Source organism: Miscanthus floridulus, chromosome 9, assembly GCF_019320115.1.
Source record: "Miscanthus floridulus cultivar M001 chromosome 9, ASM1932011v1, whole genome shotgun sequence".
Taxonomy (NCBI): Eukaryota; Viridiplantae; Streptophyta; class Magnoliopsida; order Poales; family Poaceae; genus Miscanthus; species Miscanthus floridulus.
The window spans coordinates 119,788,918-119,806,647 of record NC_089588.1 but is presented as its reverse complement, the minus strand read 5'-3'; the positions used below and the strand labels follow the sequence as shown (position 1 = coordinate 119,806,647).

General features: G+C 44.0%; 2 protein-coding genes across 2 annotated transcripts; one reads left to right on the top strand and one right to left on the bottom strand.

Moving 5' to 3' along the window:
* Positions 1–88: 88 nt before the first annotated feature.
* LOC136480733 (probable LRR receptor-like serine/threonine-protein kinase At1g05700) lies at positions 89–14,500 on the bottom strand. The gene is made up of 13 exons (XM_066478200.1): positions 14,416–14,500; positions 7,203–7,803; positions 6,614–7,104; positions 6,169–6,307; positions 5,948–6,019; positions 5,402–5,473; positions 5,235–5,315; positions 4,378–4,544; positions 3,495–3,913; positions 3,079–3,208; positions 2,929–2,997; positions 620–812; positions 89–515 (listed from the first exon to the last, which is right to left on the bottom strand). Exons 1-13 carry the CDS (start codon positions 14,498–14,500, stop codon positions 89–91), a joined length of 2,946 nt encoding a protein of 981 aa, XP_066334297.1.
* A 1,810-nt stretch (positions 14,501–16,310) lies between these two features.
* Positions 16,311–17,507, top strand: LOC136480732 (extensin-like). The gene is made up of 2 exons (XM_066478199.1): positions 16,311–16,902; positions 17,407–17,507. The coding sequence occupies exons 1-2, from the start codon at positions 16,311–16,313 to the stop codon at positions 17,505–17,507; spliced, it is 693 nt and encodes a 230-aa protein (XP_066334296.1).
* Positions 17,508–17,730: the final 223 nt, after the last annotated feature.

The following is a 17,730-nucleotide window of genomic DNA, read 5'->3' as shown; positions in this document are numbered from 1 at the left end:
TGTCAAATTCCTGTTCACACTGCTGCAGAGGTGTCATATGCTTTTTCCGTGGACACAAAAAGATATCCAAATTCATGTCCACCCTTCATCACTGTGCTTCTGCGAGTGGAACCTCGTCGTCCTCGGCCATCGCTGACGAACCACTGGTCCCTGTCGCCGAGGAGGCCCCGTCGTCCCGCTGCCGCTGCTGCTGCTGCAGTGCCTCCAGCTCCGCCACGACCTCCGTCATCGTGGGGCGGGCATGAACATCCTCGCGCTCCGCGCATCGCAGCGCGAGTTCGGCCACCTTCCGCACAGAGACGAGGTCGCAGTGGCCTCTAATGCTGTGGTCGATGACGCTCGAGATATCTCCATGGACCTCTTTAGAAAGCGTCTCGCGCACCCAGTCGGCAATGTTGATACGTCTGTTATCGCCGACGACGGCAGAAGTTGGCCGGGCAGTGATGAGTTGCAGGAGAACGATGCCGAAGCTGTACACGTCGGTTTTGCCTCTCAGCTCACCGGCCTTCAGGTACCTGCATTGCATGCATGCTCACAACTGTGGGTATATGCATCGACGATAGTATTATTCATAAACACTAAAGTATACGGCAGCAGGGGGCATGCATTCAGGGCGTACTCAGGGTCCACGTAACCAGGAGTACCACTCAGCGTGTCGGTGATCGTGTGTGTTTTTGCTTCACTGCTGATAGCCCTCGCTAGCCCAAAGTCAGAGATCTTGGCAACAAGCTTTTCCGTTAGGAGGATGTTTGCAGCCTTCACATCTCTATGTATCCGCGGCGTGTTAAAGGCAGAGTGCAAGTAGTGCAGTCCTGCACGCATGCATTGTTCAGAAATTAAATTAAACAAGATAGATCACAAAGCTAAGCCACTCTGCATTAGTACTTGTTACTTCCTTCGATTCAAAATGTAGCTCATTTTTAGGATTCTATCCGATCGATTCTTTTTTTTAAGGGAAACTACCGAGGAGAGAGATTCCCTGTCTTGTAATTTTATTGATTTTTAAAGGGGTCGAGTACAACACACTCTATCCAGATACATGTTGATAATAGGAGCGCAAGAAGATGCACCATTGACGCAAGCCACAAACCATGGAGGATGAGGCGCACCTCCCATCCCAAACAGCTAGATCATCACATACATTGTTTCTAAAGATTGTACCATTTCTGGAATCCCACAGCCGCCACAGCACAGTAAGCAGAACAGATGGCCATATATGCCATCAATATATGAAAATTTGCTTAGAGTAGATCACACTAGCTAGCTAGTCCATGGAGCCGTACATGCTGCCGCATTGGGCAGTAATTTTGTCATAGATAAGTATTAGAAAAGTTTCTCTCATTTGTTTATTGATATCTTCATATTACTAACTGAAGGCTTTCAACAGAGCCTCCACCTTAATTGTCATGACAACTACTAGAAAAAATATAATTCCTAAAAATTCTCACAAAATCATAAAAAGATATAGCCTTTCATTTGGTAGGCTCTAATCATCATCGCTTGTAATAGAAATTGGATTTATTATGTTTTCTAAATAAATTATCCACATATAACGTTATAAAAGATACATAAAGTAAACCCACCCCCATAAATTCAATTCTAAATGACCCACCTCTTCCAAGACGGTTTAAAATAACCACTAAATTTGCATCTAAATTACACCTATGCAATTACAATAGATGATCCAATGTAACCGCTAAATTTGACTTTTAAACTACCCACACCGCCACTCACCTAAGCCCCTTTGCATCTGCCTCCCTCTTGTGCGCTTGTCACCTGTGCCCAGCCCCTCTACCTCAGATGTGGTTCTCACCCGAGCTATCCATCTCCCTCCACCTCCTCCATGGACGGCAGCAACTCATGGCCGGTATCCCTTACCGGCTATACCATGAGTTTCTCTTGTGTGGGTGGCGGTGGATCCAGCTAATGCTGAGATCAATGATGGTTCGAGCCGGTGGTGGTGGTTGTGGATCCGGCTCATGTGAGCCACCATGACAGTAGTGGCCCTTGGTGGCTCAGTGAAGGGTCGGTCATGGTGGATTAGGTGGATACTAAGAGGGGTGGTGTGGGAGAAGGCATCGCATGGTGGATAGTTTGGTCGTGCATGGCAGCGGCGAGCTACCTTTGTTCCAGTTTGGTACACGTCTAAACTCCAAATCTCGACTTCGCCCTTCATTGTCTTCATTCACTTCTTCTTCCTCTCCCTGTGCAGGGTGGCAAGATCCACTGGAGGCTCCACAACGCCAGCATGACGGTCTCGGTGGCAAGCTTGCGGCTATTTTTAATGCTTTTACCGAGGCAGGTGTTATGATGGCCTCCACAAAGTATGTTCAAAAGAGAACAACATCCAGATGCAGGTGCGCCACCCGCCTTTGGAAAAGCCAATTATGACCATCTCTAAAAAGCCATTATGTTGTAGTGAGGGATTACTTTAGTTTAGTTTACACAATGGTAGTGATGCCTAATTTAAATTGAGATTTAAGGTTTATTTTTTTACCATGACATATGTGGATAATTTCTTAGAATACTGAACAGATATGATAGCTATTATTGTCAATGATTATTGGAACGACCTACCTAATAGATGGTCCAATCTTTTTTATTCTTTGTGAGAATTTTTAGGATTTATCTCTTTTTTTCTAGCGTGTTTCATAAAGATCAATGGAGAGGCTTGTTGAGATGGTTGGTATTTAATCATAATAGATATTGTTAACTATTCAAAATAGAATATTTTTTATCACAAGAAAAATGCTATGTACTTAACAAAAATGTAAAGTCAAATTGTCACGTTAAAGACCATGTTGATGCCCTAAAGTGCCTACATTGGAATTAATGGTAGTAATACTAAAAGGTTACTCTCGCAAGAGAGATCAGAAAATAAAATTAGGGAAGAAACTGAAAGGTTGTGACATATATGTACGTAGGTACCACTGGCAGAATGCAGCGCGATCTTTAGGCGTTGTGACCATGTCAGAGGAACTTCCTCGCCTAAGGCTCCTGTCAGCAATAGTTATTTCGAACTCATTATGGCTTGATGAAATATGGGGACACAAGGTTGCTGGGCAAAATTTTACAAACCTTTTTTCAGCTGGTCTTCTAGGTTTCCTCCCTTCATGTATTCATAGACCAGGCCTAAATGCTCTTCATCCTCACAATAGCCCAACAATGACACCACATTCCTGTGGCGACTACCGCCTAAGTGCTCAACCTGTACGTAATTCCAAAAACCCTATAAACTTTGAGGAACAATCATGCATAATACAGTGCTTACTCTTTTTTTCACCCATGCCAAGTCGTCCCTACCCCCAGGTGGGCAGGTTCTACCACAAGGAAACCAACTGAGCTATGGTTAGTTCCTATGATATAGTGCCTTACTTACTGGAATAAGTATATTTGTGAGGAATTATGTGAGTTTTGCAACAATCAATATCGTTTAGTGGAGAATTTTGGAGAACAGAAAATTAGCCCGAGCATATATATTTATGCAAGCTCACCTCTGCTGAAAATTGATTATCCCCATGCGACGACGACGACGACGCCCACGCCCCTGGTGGTCTCATTCTCATCTTCACAGCAACAGGTGTTCCATCTGACAACTTCCCAAAGAAGACGGCGCCGAACCCTCCCTCACCAATTCTTTTCTTGAAGTCATCCGTGATTCGCTTTAAATCCTCGTAACTGAAACGCTGAGGAACAGTAGGCAAGTGAGTTGCATGGTCATCCTCCACGGGTTCTGGGCCATGACGGCTGCTGTCCCCTAGAGGATCTTGTTGTTGACCATCAGGCATATCTGCATGGTCTTCCCATACAGTTTGTGGCGGGTCCTGATCGTTCTCCATAGCTTGTGCGGCCTGACCGCCTCCGACAGCCTCCTGTGGTGCCTCACCACTAGGACCAAACTGGGGAATTGGCGCTGGGTTTCAAATAGATCCAACAATATATGATTAAACTCTGTTGTCGATAAGTAGAGTATTAAAAACTGCTGTAAATGTAGTGTACAATGATTTTATTGCAATTCGAATGATTGTGCATCTTGCTGAAAAGCATGATTACATCAAATAAGAGAACTACTCTGCTGGTAATCGTTTAGTAGTACAGTTTGTATATGTATGTAGTGCTATGAAAAGGACGAAACAACTTGTTTGTCATGCCACACAGTCTATGGCTCTAGGTGGTCCGTTAGGCGGTGTGAAGGGGGGCATATGTCAAGCAAGCATGAAAATAAAGTTAAATTTTGCACATGTATATGGTCCTACAAGTTAAAAATTTGCATTTAGCGCCTACATCTCTATCGTCCCCTTTGCAATCTCACAGTCCGAGAATTATTTGATTTGATGAAACAAATTGACACGAATTTCAGCCAGCATATTTCGTTACCTTTTGAATCTGTTCTTTTGATGAGGAACCAAACGGCAACTGCTGCTACAAGTATGACCACAGGTACTCCAAGTCCAAGTCCAAGTCCAAGTGCTAGTTTGGTCTTCTTGCGGTTTGGACTAGAGTTACAAGTATCATTTACACAAAGGTACGGATTGTTGTCGACCCTAGCCAACATAAAATTGCCAGCACATTTCAGTATATGCATGTGCTCACCAGCTGATCCAATATGAGAGACGTGCCTCTCTTCCAAAATAACTTTACATATTTAATGTTCAGTTATGTTAAAAAACAATAGAACTTAAGTAAATACATGCAATAGATGTGGTTCTGTGTGCAAGACAACCAATTATATGAACGTAGTTCCTAGAGCCAGACATAACTAGTACGTCTGTAATGATCACTACTACAGAATCTATAGAGGCGGTTGGGATGCCTTTGTAGAGGTGGCTGTCCTAGCCCCCGCTAGTTTTCCGCCTTTACAAATCAGCCATATGTAGAGGCTATTCTCCAGCAGCCTCTACAAATCAAGGCGGTTGTATCTCGAGCCGTATCTACAAATTGTTATCTAGAAATCACGAATTCGGGCAAAAAAATTATCAAAACTTTTTTTTAATCCAGGAAGACCCCACCAGGCAGCCACACGCAAATGCCTTCACAAGTCATAGGCTACCCAATTTTGCGCGCTTTGCGGCCGCTCAAACCTGCGACCTCTGGCCTCGCGCGTATCTCCCCTAACCACTCCACCTCAGTTGACAACATTTCATTTGAAGCAATACAGAGGGAGTATTATGTTTTAATGAGCTATCGTTTGACTCCAAACATGAAATTAGAAGTGGGACCATATATATGGGAACCTTAGGGTCAGCAATCCTTCCTGAGATTTTTGTAGCAAACTGTTAGGAATTGATCCACTGAGGTTGTTGCTTGACAAATCTCTAAAAAGAAGTTAAAAAATATAAAACATTAAAGGTGGTTCTGAACTTTATACTTTTATATAATATGTAGGTCCAGGAAGGCTTACAGCAATATAAGGGATGGCACTCGACCCAGGAAGTCGGGTATTGGCCCCGAGAGATTATTGTGGGATAGATTCCTGGAAACAGCAAGCAAAATTGAAGCAATTATAGATCAGTGATATGGTTAATTCTTAGAAGCTCACCTGCAGCCCAAGGACGACAAAACTCAAGAATAGCATTTCCAAGTTATTATTGGACAGGACAAAGCTTACATCATACGTTGTATAATTTTGTTGTGTGTAAAAGTAATTGATGGCTTAAAACACAACACAAGTAGGCACGACGACTCAAAGCTTTCCATAGCCTTCGGGGTATTAATCTGTTATCTTTCACTTTAGCTATTGGAAAATATATAAAAACAAAAGATTTGAGTAATACGTTGGCATATATATATGTTGAAGGCTTGAAGCCAACGCAATTATTGGCCTTCTATTTATTATTTAGTCAGTAAGTACCAATGCAGTGATTTTTTTTTCCGAAGACAATGCAATGAAATATTAATTAATTGTTAAAATGTGAAAATTTCTGAAACTATATTGTGAAGAACGTACAAGTTTTGGAGCAATGTTAGCTGACCAAAAGAAGGATCAATCTCACCAATCAATCCGCTGGATGGCAAATATCTGCAGGAAGGTGAAAACTGGCTATTAATCATCATCACATAAACTTTAACCCCACACTTATTTTCATTCTTCTATTTAATTACATTGCAGTGCTACTCTACAAAAATTTGGACGGAATATGTACATGAGTGAGTTCATTTGAAACTCACAAGGCAATTATTCTCTGGGGACCAGGGGGACTGTAACTGCAGTTGAGGCCATCCCATGCAAATGCTGCGGGGGAACACGGATCTCCTTCCCAGTTTTTCTTCACAGAATACTTTTTCTGCACGCTCATCACTGCAGTGGCTGAGAAAAACACACGTTTAATCAAACACACTCCTCGATCAAAATGTACGAATACTCCATGCATGATACAACAGTTGAGTTGAACTCTGGTCATGCAATCGTAGATATGGCACTAGTACATAACAGACGATAGAAATGGAATGTAAAAGATTAAATCATCATGCATGAGAAATAGCTGTACCAGAAGTTGTGTTCCCATGAATTGGTCCAGTTTTTTGGGTAGCTATGTTATACATGTCAAATAAGGAACGCCCCATGTGTGTATATATGATAGTACAACGTATTGCTTTCGTGTACACTACATACCGTCGGCAGAGCTGGTGGCAGATTCATTCCGTGGCCGCACCAAGTATATCTCCATGGCGCTGATCACAGGCGGAAGCTTGGAGCTGGATGTTGGCACAAGCGAGATGCTATGAGGGCCCGGTCCTCGCGCACTGCCCGTGACAACCGTGGTGAGCAAGTATGATGGGCTGAACGCCGCAGCTAGCGTGACATTACTGTCCAGAAGGACGTCGAACTGCCGTGACGCATTGGCCACGACCTCGGCGAAGTAGAGAAGAAGAAGGAGGTTGGTGTCGGCGTCCACGTCCATAGACAAGTCCGAGCTCCACACAATCTCCATTGTCGCTGAGGCATTCAGCGGAGTGGATGCGCTCAGCATCACAGCGGATGGGACATCGTAGGTGTCGTAGGGAGGGTTCTTGACTACTACTCCACTGGCTGATCCGGGAACTGTCCAGGTGGAGACATTTTGGTACCTCTGCCAAATCCGGTCGTAAGGATCATCCGGGTACCTTGTAAAAAACAAAATTGGAAATGGACTCGATCAGTTCCAAACAAGTTTTAATTTGCTCTCTCTATATATACTTATATAGTATAATAATTAGTATACCTGAAGTGTTGATACTCTATTCCAAAATGGTAGCGATTGAAGCCAAAACCGACGGTATCGTCACGGAAAAAGCTGAGCACAACCAGAGACTGCGCCTCACTGGAGTCTGGGTAGAGCTCGGGGTGGAGCGGTCTCAGGTCAAGCCCTGAGATGAAAGGGTTTCCTGACCCTTTGTTCACCAGGCAAACTTGCAAGTAGTCGGCGCCAGAGGACGACGACAACACAGCGATGGTATCAAACACGTACGCCCTACTGCCATTGACGATGCGCACCGTTGTCCAGTAGTTGGCCCCGACGTAGAGATCGAAGGTAGGAGGGCTATTCAGCCTGTCATAGTTGCCGTAGCCAAAGACGGCCCTCACGTAGTACTTGCCGCCGGGCTTCAATGACCGCAGCGTGTAGCAGTTCCGGGCCCCGTTGCCGTTGGGGAAGTAGCGGACATTGGTGTAGCGCAGCGCCAGATCCGGCTGCAGGTTGCCCATGTTCACTGGGTGGATGAGCCCCGCGTCCGTGAAGCCCTCGTCGGCCACGTACCATAGGCCTGTCTTGCTATCTTGGTAAGTCGGGCTGTCCGTGTATCCACAGTCGATGCTGATGAAGCCTCCTCGTGACAAATTTAATCAATTTTCGTAATTAGTACGCACTTTTTTAATTTGTCCAATAATTAATATATTTTCACAAATAAAACATGTGTTCTCCCCGGCCAGATGTTTCTGATTATTATGAGAATTTCTACTATTTATCTTTTTTCCTAGCATGTCTGGTGGGAAATAACGTGTTGCCTTCGTTGGAGCCTCTAATTAGTAATAGTAAGATACTAAGACAATTTTAAAACCGAAATAACATCGGTTGACCGAAATAATGTAAACTTTGCTTACATCGCGGGTTCACTTTATATTTTGGCATTCATCAGTTTTCAGATTTTTAGCGCACGCTTAGCGATAATGCTTCAATTCTTTTGCACAACATCATTTATTTCTACTGAAGAAGCGCAAGAACTAGTATCTGTAGTAGCAAGGTAGGTTATGAGCTTACCAAGACTATCGAGCTGACCATGAATGCCCAAGAAGCTCAAACTCAACGACGCAACCAACAATAACATGTTCACCTTGGCCGTCCATTTGTTCACAGCAAGATGGTTTCTCGACAACATTTATTTCCTCCAGCGTATTGATCGTCCCCCATCATAGTAAGTGTACCTATATATATAGGAATTCGCGTCATGGTACTCCTGCCACCGAACAAATAAATCCAAATCAATGCATGGTATGCTTGCATAGACCAATAGCACTGCAAGAGGGTAGGGTTATCGATGCCAGCCTTGTCATAGTACTTGTAGGAATCTGCCTTGGGCGCGTTTGGTTCGGCAAAGTTTACACCTGCAAACTTTGTATAGTGCACGATTCTCCACTGTAGTATTTCGTTTATATTTGTGAATTATTGTTCAAACTAATTAGGCTCAAAAGATTCGTCTCGCAAAGTTAAAGCAAACTGTGCAATTACTTTTTGATTTCGTCTACATTTAGTACTCCATGCATGTACTACAAATTTGATGTGACGAAGAATCTTCTTTTTGCACAGTGCACCTTTGGAGAACTAAACAAAGGCTTATCATAGTACTTGTCGCCACCTTGTCATAGTACTTGTCGCAATCCGCCTTGTCATAGTACTTGTCGCCACCTTGTCATGGCACGGACGGATCTTGTGTGTGTGTGTATGCTTAGACAAAGTTCTGGACTGCGTCTCGCATATTCTGAAATGGCAAAATCGAGGCAAATCGAGGCGCAAAGTACTTGTTCTTTGCGGTACTAATAACAGCTTTCGATCGCCAATGAACGAAACAGAGCTAAGTATGTGATGTGAATCAAGCTGGCTGGACTGGGTCCGAGCGCCAGTTGAGAGCAAAATAATCAAAACCAAGAAAAGGACGATGGGGCAAAATTCAGAAGTAGCTTGTCATTACTTCGAAGTTCAAAAAGAAAAGATCGATATGGTTTACTGTTCACAAAGGATATGGTTTTGACTAAGTTCAAACAAAAAAGAGATATGGCTCTAACCGTACCTTACAACAACAAAAAAAGTTAAGAAAAAAAGTTGACCCTTCACTGGACTCCACAGTTCACACAGATAATATTCCTACGAAACAGTCCATAGCGTCTTTTCAGATTTCGTTTTCTTCTTTTGAAAGCGTACTTTGTTTCGGTTAGATCTAAAATACGTTTTCACCTATTTACAATTTTGCCACTAATCTTGTTTTAGCCATAAAATTTCCGTTTTAACTCCGATCTCATTCGTTCAAGTTGCGTTAGGTTCATAATTCCATAATCTACATGTTTATACTACTATTAAGTAGGTTTTAAACTTTTAAAATTTGAGGTTAGATTTAATCTATTATTTTACTAAAGTAAATATTGTTTAATCCATAACTTTTTTGTTTTAGCTCTGATTTTTGTGATCTTCGCGTCTGTGTGTTAGTAGCGAGACGTAGATTTGTTTTTCAAACTTTTCATCTTGATTTTATGTTGTTCGTGTATTGTTCTAATCTATAGCTTTTGTTTGCTATGCATTATTGCTTCTAGATGCTTGTTGCTGTGATTATTGAGTATAGACGGTGAGCAATTCGTGGGAGACAAAGAGTATTACTTTGACGAGTCGGATCAGTAGGAGTACTTTGCTCAAGACAAGTATAACATGGGATCATCCTTGTTTCCTATTTACTTTAATACATTAAATTCATGTTGCATGTATCGTCTTGATAGGGATTCCCTAGAATTGAACTTATACCCTGTCACCTACGGGATATGCACTGGGTAGTTTTGCTAGTGCTCAATTAAACTATGATCTTGTAACTTGACTAATGGTATATGCAATAAACATTAAAATATGATTTTTTAGCAACTTGGAAACAGAGGGCTGGAGTATTTAGCTACTTTCTAAATGCTTCTGATTCCTCTCCCTAAGGACTTATCTGTAAGTGATGATCCGGGACTTACAGTACAACTATGAGGGCTATATGGCTCTAGCTTTACCTCAGTATGAGGACCTTTTCTAGCTTGTTAGTGGTTATCTTTATTGGCGTAAGAATGACTTGCTGAATCAGGTATAGTGCGGCTTCTGTCCCCATGTGTATAGGCCGCGTGTCAATGAGCCATCGGGAAGGGAGGCTCTACATCTGTTTGCCGAGTGAATCTAATGACCCTAACTTGTTAGACAAACCTTTAAAAGGCTTCATAGTGACCCCTGCTTGCTCACCTTGGAAGTGTTTTGGGAGTTGCAAACCTGGGCATATGGGTATCACGACTCACAGTGAAAGTGTACAACCTCTACAGAGTATAAAATTGGCATATCAGCCGTGCTCATGCTCACGAGCGGCCTTGGAATATTTACGGAATAGAGGAACACTAAGAATTATCTGTTTATGCTATTCATTACTCATGTTTACATTGATCATGTGTTTTGCATTGGGAATTGAAACAACTTGTTGCTATTCTTAAACTAAAATTGTGACAACTAAAAGCTAAATGTTGTTAAACCTGTGTCAAGCCTTTTGAGCCTCATGAACCCCATGTTACACTTGTTGAGTATGGCATGTACTTACGCTTGTTTATTTTCATTATTTGGATAAAAATTCCGGATGGGTAACAGATGGCTATGGTAATAATGATTTCCCTTAGGATTACTAGACTTATGGTTAACCAGTTGACGTCCCTGTGATATGGAGCTTCCGCGAGAGATCTTTTCTTTATATTTTCGCTACATTTATGTGAAGACTCTGTCTTATTTATGATGTAATAAACACTTGTGATGATACTATTCATATTTTATCGGCTTATGTGTGTGACTGATCTCTGGGCGCACATAAGATATTTCATCCCATTTTATCCTTAAAATCGGGTGTGACAGATTGGTATTAGAGCTGTGTTGACTGTAGGACGTAGCTGTGGAGTACGTCTGCAACGAGCACACGCACCCTCTAGAAGACACCTATTGGAAGACCAGGGTGTGCATCTCCATCAAGGACAAACAGAAGGGTGCATACCAGTTGGACTCGAACTATGCGCATCATGCTTACTGTGCCACCATGGAGGATAGCATAGAAGATGCAGCCGCTACAGCGTGCATGGGTCTCTGTGGTTGTCGATTCGAGGATATGAAGGATGACCAATATCGATTCCATTCTCACCAACACTTGTACCTACGCCTAAGCCAGTCCAGGAGGAACCCAAAGAAGTCGAGGTCGTCTTACTATCCGATGATGATGAGGAAGACGACATTGAAGAGGATAAGCCAATCTCTCCCCTAGGATGGATGACAAATGTATGGTATAAGCTGGGGTGTGAATCCTCTGTTTTGCACCACCGACTTATGAGGATTCTTCAGACCTACTACAGAGATTGGGACGCTTGCTTTACTTTTTAAATCTTTGGAAAAATCCCGGATGGATACCAGATTGCTAGAGTTTGGAGGAATTAGACTTGGAGGAATTAGAAGTGGAGTCTTCACCCGAAGATCGGAGTTGTCTTTTCGTTGTTTGCTATCTAAGGTTATATTCTCTATACTAAGTATGTTATATATTAAGCATTGTCTATTGATATTACCTTTATTTGTAGCTATATGTGAGATTTGACTTTCTGGGCTCACATATGGTGTGTATCAGGTTTTGTTCTTAAAACCGGGTGCTACATTTATTTAAAAGTACAAAGGGTCCCGGTTTCCAAAAGTACCACGTTGCGCTGTGTGGTACTCCTTCCGTTCTAAATTATAAGTCACTTTGATTTTTTTGGTTTATCCATTTAGCTATGTATCTAGACATTTAGGAGTAGTAGTGTGATGACGTAGAGTACTCCCTACGTTCCAAACTATAAGACTTTTTGGCTTTTTTAGATTCATAACTTTTGCTATGCATCTAGATATAAATTATGTCTAGATACATAATAAAAGTCATATATCTAAAAATGTCAAAACGTCTTATAATTTGAAACGGAGGGAGTAGTTATTAATTTCTAGAAAAAACGGACGAGCCAAAAAAGAGGAGAAGGATGTGGGGTGTAATTAGAAACAGAATATGGTTCCAGACTTACGGTTCATAAATAACTAAATAAAAAATTAGAGAAGGTCTGAATGGATTTGAAAATAGTTTAGGATTACTAATACAAAATTGTTTATTAGCTTTTTATTATTTTCTATAAAGATAATCAAATCAACTTAAACTTATAAAATGCACAATAATATATCACACAAGTATGAGTTAAATAAAGTAAAACCAATTTTGATAGGTTTTGATAAAGTAGATATACAAAATATAGGTGATAAAGATCAAGAATCAAACGAGAATTCAAAAAATTGAAACCAATTTTTTTTAGGTTTCTATAAATTAGATCTATAGGACATATGAGATAAAGATCATGAACCAGGCTTTATATTTTCTATAAAATTATATTTTTGGATTTTCTCAATATATTCGTCTAAGCCACAACTCACATGCGTCACCGTAGACGTGGGCAAAAACTCGTGACCTCCGTGCAACGCACGGGGATATATCTAGTTATTATAAAATATGGCCCTTCGTTACTTCACTATACAGTTTGTGAATGGGTAAAATATCAAGGAAAGAAGAAAATGAGATTAAATATCCATATTACCCAAACCCCCAACAAAGTAAGTCAATCTCTGTTGCAAGTATGCTCTGCAAGTTTAGAAGTTTGCGTTTAATGCCCACATCTCTGGTACTCCTATTTTGCAATCTCACAGCCACAAGATTATATTTGACAATGAAACAAACTGACACATATAAATTCAGCCAACATATTTAGTTACCTTTTAAATATTTTATGAACAAATGGCCCCGTTCGCTGGTATGAAACTTGGCTGAAACTGGCTGAAAAACACTGTTCCGGCTGAATTGTTGTGAGAGAAAAACACTATTCCGGCTAAAAAAAAGAAGTCGAACAAGCCGAATATGGGCACTAATGCAGGCACTCCAATTCCAAGTCGTCGTAGTTCAATCTTCTTGCCGTTTGGAGGAAGGACTACTCACTACGGGATACGGGAGCTTTGCCGAGTGCCAGGGGCAACCTCTTTGCCGAGTGTTGCACTCGACAACTGACACCTAGCAAAGATTTTAACGGCAAACGTTCTTTGCCGTGTGCCCAAAAAATACTCGGCAAATATTTTTTGAAAAAAATAAAAAACAAGCACCACCGGCCGCTGCCCACCACCGAGCTGCCTCCTGCCGCCACCATCGAGCTGCCGCCCGCCGCCACGCCACCACCGAGCTGCCTCCCACCGCCACCACCGAGCTGCCTCCTGCCGCCACGCCACCACCGAGCTGCCTCCCACCGCCACCACTCCTGAGCTGCCTCCCGCTGCCACCAAGCCCGCCACACCACCACGCTTGAGCTGCTGGTGCCGAAGCTAGGGCCCGCCTCGACAACGACCACCTCGCGGCTGGCCATCACGCCCACCACCAGATCCGGGGAGGAGGGGCGGTGCGGCGGCCGGATCCGGCCGGATCCGAGGAAGAGGGGTGGGGCGGCGGCCGTAGAAAGGGAGAGGAGGGGTGGGGCGGCGGCTGGAGAGAGGGAGAGGAGGGGCTGGGGCGGCAGCTGGAGAGGGAGGCGGGGCGGTGTGGGAAAGGAGGAGGGGCCGGGTGCGCGGATTTGGAGAGAGGGAGGCGGGGCGGTGCGGGAAAGGAGGACGGCCGGGGAGTTATAGCAAAATTTTTTTGCCGAGTGTTCTGGATCTGAGCACTCGGCAAAGTTTTTTTTTTCATTGTAGATTGAAGTGGATTGACATGTAGCCGAACAAGTCCTTGTTTGGTCTTCCGGTGCTAGTGTCATCTATTATTGCAATTGACCGACTGTGTTTGTGTTCCACAACCAAACTGCTACGGTCGACTACTATAGCATAGCTGAGCTTAAATAAACAATCCTAAAGTTTAGTAATCTCATATGCACCTCAATATTACTACCGAAGAAGCACAACTAGTAGCAGTTGTTTTCCTTTAATTGTGATGTGTATTCATCTCAAAATTTTGAGTTTCACGATGAGTAGGTTCTTGCTTCACTTGATCGATGAGAGCTAGTTTTGTGTAAACGAACAAAGAATCCAACGTTTATTAGTTAGTTATTATGGGAAGAGATATAATAAATATATATATGATCCAATAACATATACTAGTCTAGAAAGAGAAATTAAAGTTTATAAAGCTTACCAAGACTATCTGGTTGGCCATGAATGCCAACGAAGCTCAAACTCATGGCAACCAGCAATATAACAAGGTAACCTCCCCAGAACATGTTCTTCTTTTTTCCTACGTCTTGTCCGATCCTCCACATATGGCCCGGCCTATACGAACACTGTCCTGATATCAGATCGCGGGGTCCATTCTGTGTCATTGTATTCCTCGCCAGATATATACGTCACGCCGCATTCGTCGATTAGTGCAATGCAAACCACGATCACACACCTAGGTTGCGTCATTGAGAGCACCGAAATAGCAAGAGAGCACGCCGCCGTAGAGAGCGAGGCTACAAAACAACAAAACAATGCATATGAAATCAGGCCTAGAGTATATCGATCTAAGCTCGCTCCATATGAAACCTGCCACACCCCCCACGGCATGTTTAGTTGGGGGTAATTTAAAATAGGAAATGGGAGTTGGAGATAGGGGTATATAGACTTTAGGAATCTTTTGTTTATTTCGTGGGAGTTAAAGTTTTGATGAGAAGAGGAATGGTAGTTTAGAGGGTCAACTCTTACTAATCAATTTTTTAGGAGGGTGGGAATCGGATAAAAATTGTGTTTTTAACGAAAAATAAATACATGGCTACTATTTATTATGGCTTGTCATGTAATTTTTCACTTTAAAAACCCCACACCAAAAGCGGTAGTGAAACCAAATAGCATCACCGGCAATTCTAGCCACAAAATGGTGATATAGAAAAAAGAAAAAGAAAAAGAAAAAGAAAAAGAAAAAGAAAAATGTGTTTGCAGGATTTGAATCCACAACTTCAACATTCTCTCGAGCTTCATATTATCTCAGCTACATAACACTGGTCAATATATATTTTATGGATGATATTCTTTTAACTTTAAATTTAAGAATCTTGTATTATATATTTGACACCCTAAACGTTTCAAATAAAAAAGTTGTTGACTGTAGTTGTAGATTTTGTCGAGTGCTGAAACTTTGATGTTGATTTTGTCTCTTTTCAATATCTGGCTTGTTATGAGTAAGTGGTGGCATGTTAAGACCTTTGGCTAATGTTCACCATGGGAAGTTAGAGCTGCCTATCGCTATTGTGGATTGGTGATAAGCTTAGCAACAATAGCATGCGGTGGGCTTTGTTGTTTGTGTGTGTGTAGGTGGGTTGTTTAGGGTTAGTCGTTTGGGTTGTGATCACATGTGGAGATGTCTGGCTTTTTGGCATCCGACATCACAACTTGCTCGAAACCTTCACAATTTTTTACCACAGCCTCCACATGCGATAACACGACGCCTCGACAAGTTTCGTGATTTTCGGACTTCGTTTGCATTTTATATAATTTAAAATCACATTTCCGGCAAGTACCTCAACATGTTACGTCAACGAGATGCTCGAGATTTCATGTGAGTTCCTGGATACGGCCTAAACATACCCCAAATATCATGAGTATCAATTTTTGGATGACCAAAGTCCATTATTCCATGTACCTGCAGTTCAAATTTGAAATATCCCAAAAAATTTGACAAAACGAAATAAACTAATGAAATATATCAAAAAAGTCAAAATTGCCCCAAATTTTAAAATAGAGTTTGAAATACTGTCACAAGGCCACAGAAAAAAATTTGGGCCCAAAATCAAAAAAAAATTTGCCGAGTGCCATGGGGGGCACTCGGCAAAGTGGGCTTTGCTGAGTGCCGGCCCAGGGGGCACTCGGCAAAGTTGATTTTCAAAAATAAAAAAAAATTGCCGAGTGCCGGGCGCTGGCACTTGGCAAAATAAGTTTTAAAAAATTAAAAAAAATTGCCGAGTGCCCAAGGCTTACACTCGGCAAAATATGTTTTTTTAAAAAAAATTTGCCGAGTGCCCCTTTCTGGAGCACTCGGCAAAGTCCCAATAGAAAATGGGCCGCCGCCCAAAAATCCCCACCCCACCACCCCAGAACCCTATCCGCCCGCCCGCTCTGCTCGATCTCGGCGCGCGCATCCCCAGCCCGCCAGCGCCGCCACCCACCCGCTCCGCGCACCGGCGCGCCCACGCCGGCGAGCCCCCACCCCTGCATCGTCCCGCCCCCCGAGCACCCCCAGCCCGGCCGCGCCGCCTGCCCGCTCTGCTTGGTCCCGGCACGCGCATCCCCGGCCCCGCCAGCGCCGCCACCCCCGCTCCGCCGCGCCGGGCGCGCCCCCCGCCACCGCGTCGCCCCCCGCCCCTGCATCGCCCGCCCCCGAGCCCCCCCCAGCCCGGCCGCGCCGCCCGCCCCGCTCTGCTCGGTCCCGAACGTGCGCATCCCCGGCCCGCCAGTGCCGCCCCCCGCCCCTGCATCGCCGCCCCCGAGCACCCCCCATCCCGGCCGTTGCTGCCACGCCTCGTGGCTCCTAGGCGCATGCCGCCGCCGTCCGCGCGTGCTGCCACCCTCCCCTGCACGCGCCGGCCCCGCGCGCCCCCGTGCTCCCCTAGTCTTGCCGTCGGCTTGGAAGAAGGAGGAGGAAGCAGCAGTAAGAAGAAGAAGGGAGGAGAAGAAGGAAGAAAAAAGAGGAGAAAGAAAGAGAAGGAAAAGGAAGAAGAAGGAGAAGGAAAAAAGAGAAGAAAAAGGAAGGAGGAGGAGGAGGAGAGGAAGGAGGAGGAGAAGGGGAGAGGGGGAGAAGGGGAGGAAGCCGAGGTGGAGGGGAGGAGGAGGTGCCTCGGCCGTCTTCTCCACGTGCCCGTCCCGCCGACGCCCCTACCGTCACCGAACCGCCTACGAGCGTGGGCAAGGTATATCCACCCTTTCTCCGCTCGGCCTTCGTGCCGCTGTGCTTATCGGCCTTCGTGCTGTTTGTGATTGTCGGCCTTTGTGCCGTTGTGATGTCTGCCTTCGTGCCGCTATGCTTATTGGCCTTCGTGCCGTTTGTGATTGTCGGCCTTCGTGCCGTTGTTTTTTGCGGGTTTTGGAAACCTCCCCATGCAGGGGAGGTGCTACCAAATTTTGAACTTATAGTGTCGTGTTTCTTCTTTTGCAGAGCAGGACCTGTCGGAGGTCCCCGATCGTCTTCGTTGGCGTCGTGGGTCTGCCTGCACTGTGTTGCCTCACCACTGCTTCGACTCGCCACTGCCTCGCTAGCCTAACTTCACCGACACCCTAGGTATAAATCACCTCTTTTTCCTCTTGTCTATCGTCGTAGATCGGTGTAGCCTAGTTAGGCGTCTCCCGTCCGAAAGAGATATCTTTGGAGGTATGCAGATCTTTGCATATCTGTGAGCATTTCTGTTTCGGATTGTCCATGTTTTTTGGACAGCCCGCGGATGCGTAGATGGGTTAGTTTCCATGGTCCGCTCTGGTCCGA

Coding starts and splice junctions, on each gene's coding strand:
- LOC136480733 (XM_066478200.1), bottom strand. CDS start 14,500: ATGTTCTGGGGAGGTTACCTTGTTATATTGCTGGTTGCCATGAGTTTG. Junction 7,105..7,202: donor ATAGAGTATCAACACTTCAG/GTATACTAATTA, acceptor GTTTTTTACAAG/GTACCCGGATGATCCTTACG. Junction 3,209..3,494: donor ATAATCAATTTTCAGCAGAG/GTGAGCTTGCAT, acceptor AATTACGTACAG/GTTGAGCACTTAGGCGGTAG.
- LOC136480732 (XM_066478199.1), top strand. CDS start 16,311: ATGGGCCGCCGCCCAAAAATCCCCACCCCACCACCCCAGAACCCTATC. Junction 16,903..17,406: donor AGAAGGAGGAGGAAGCAGCA/GTAAGAAGAAGA, acceptor CTTCTTTTGCAG/AGCAGGACCTGTCGGAGGTC.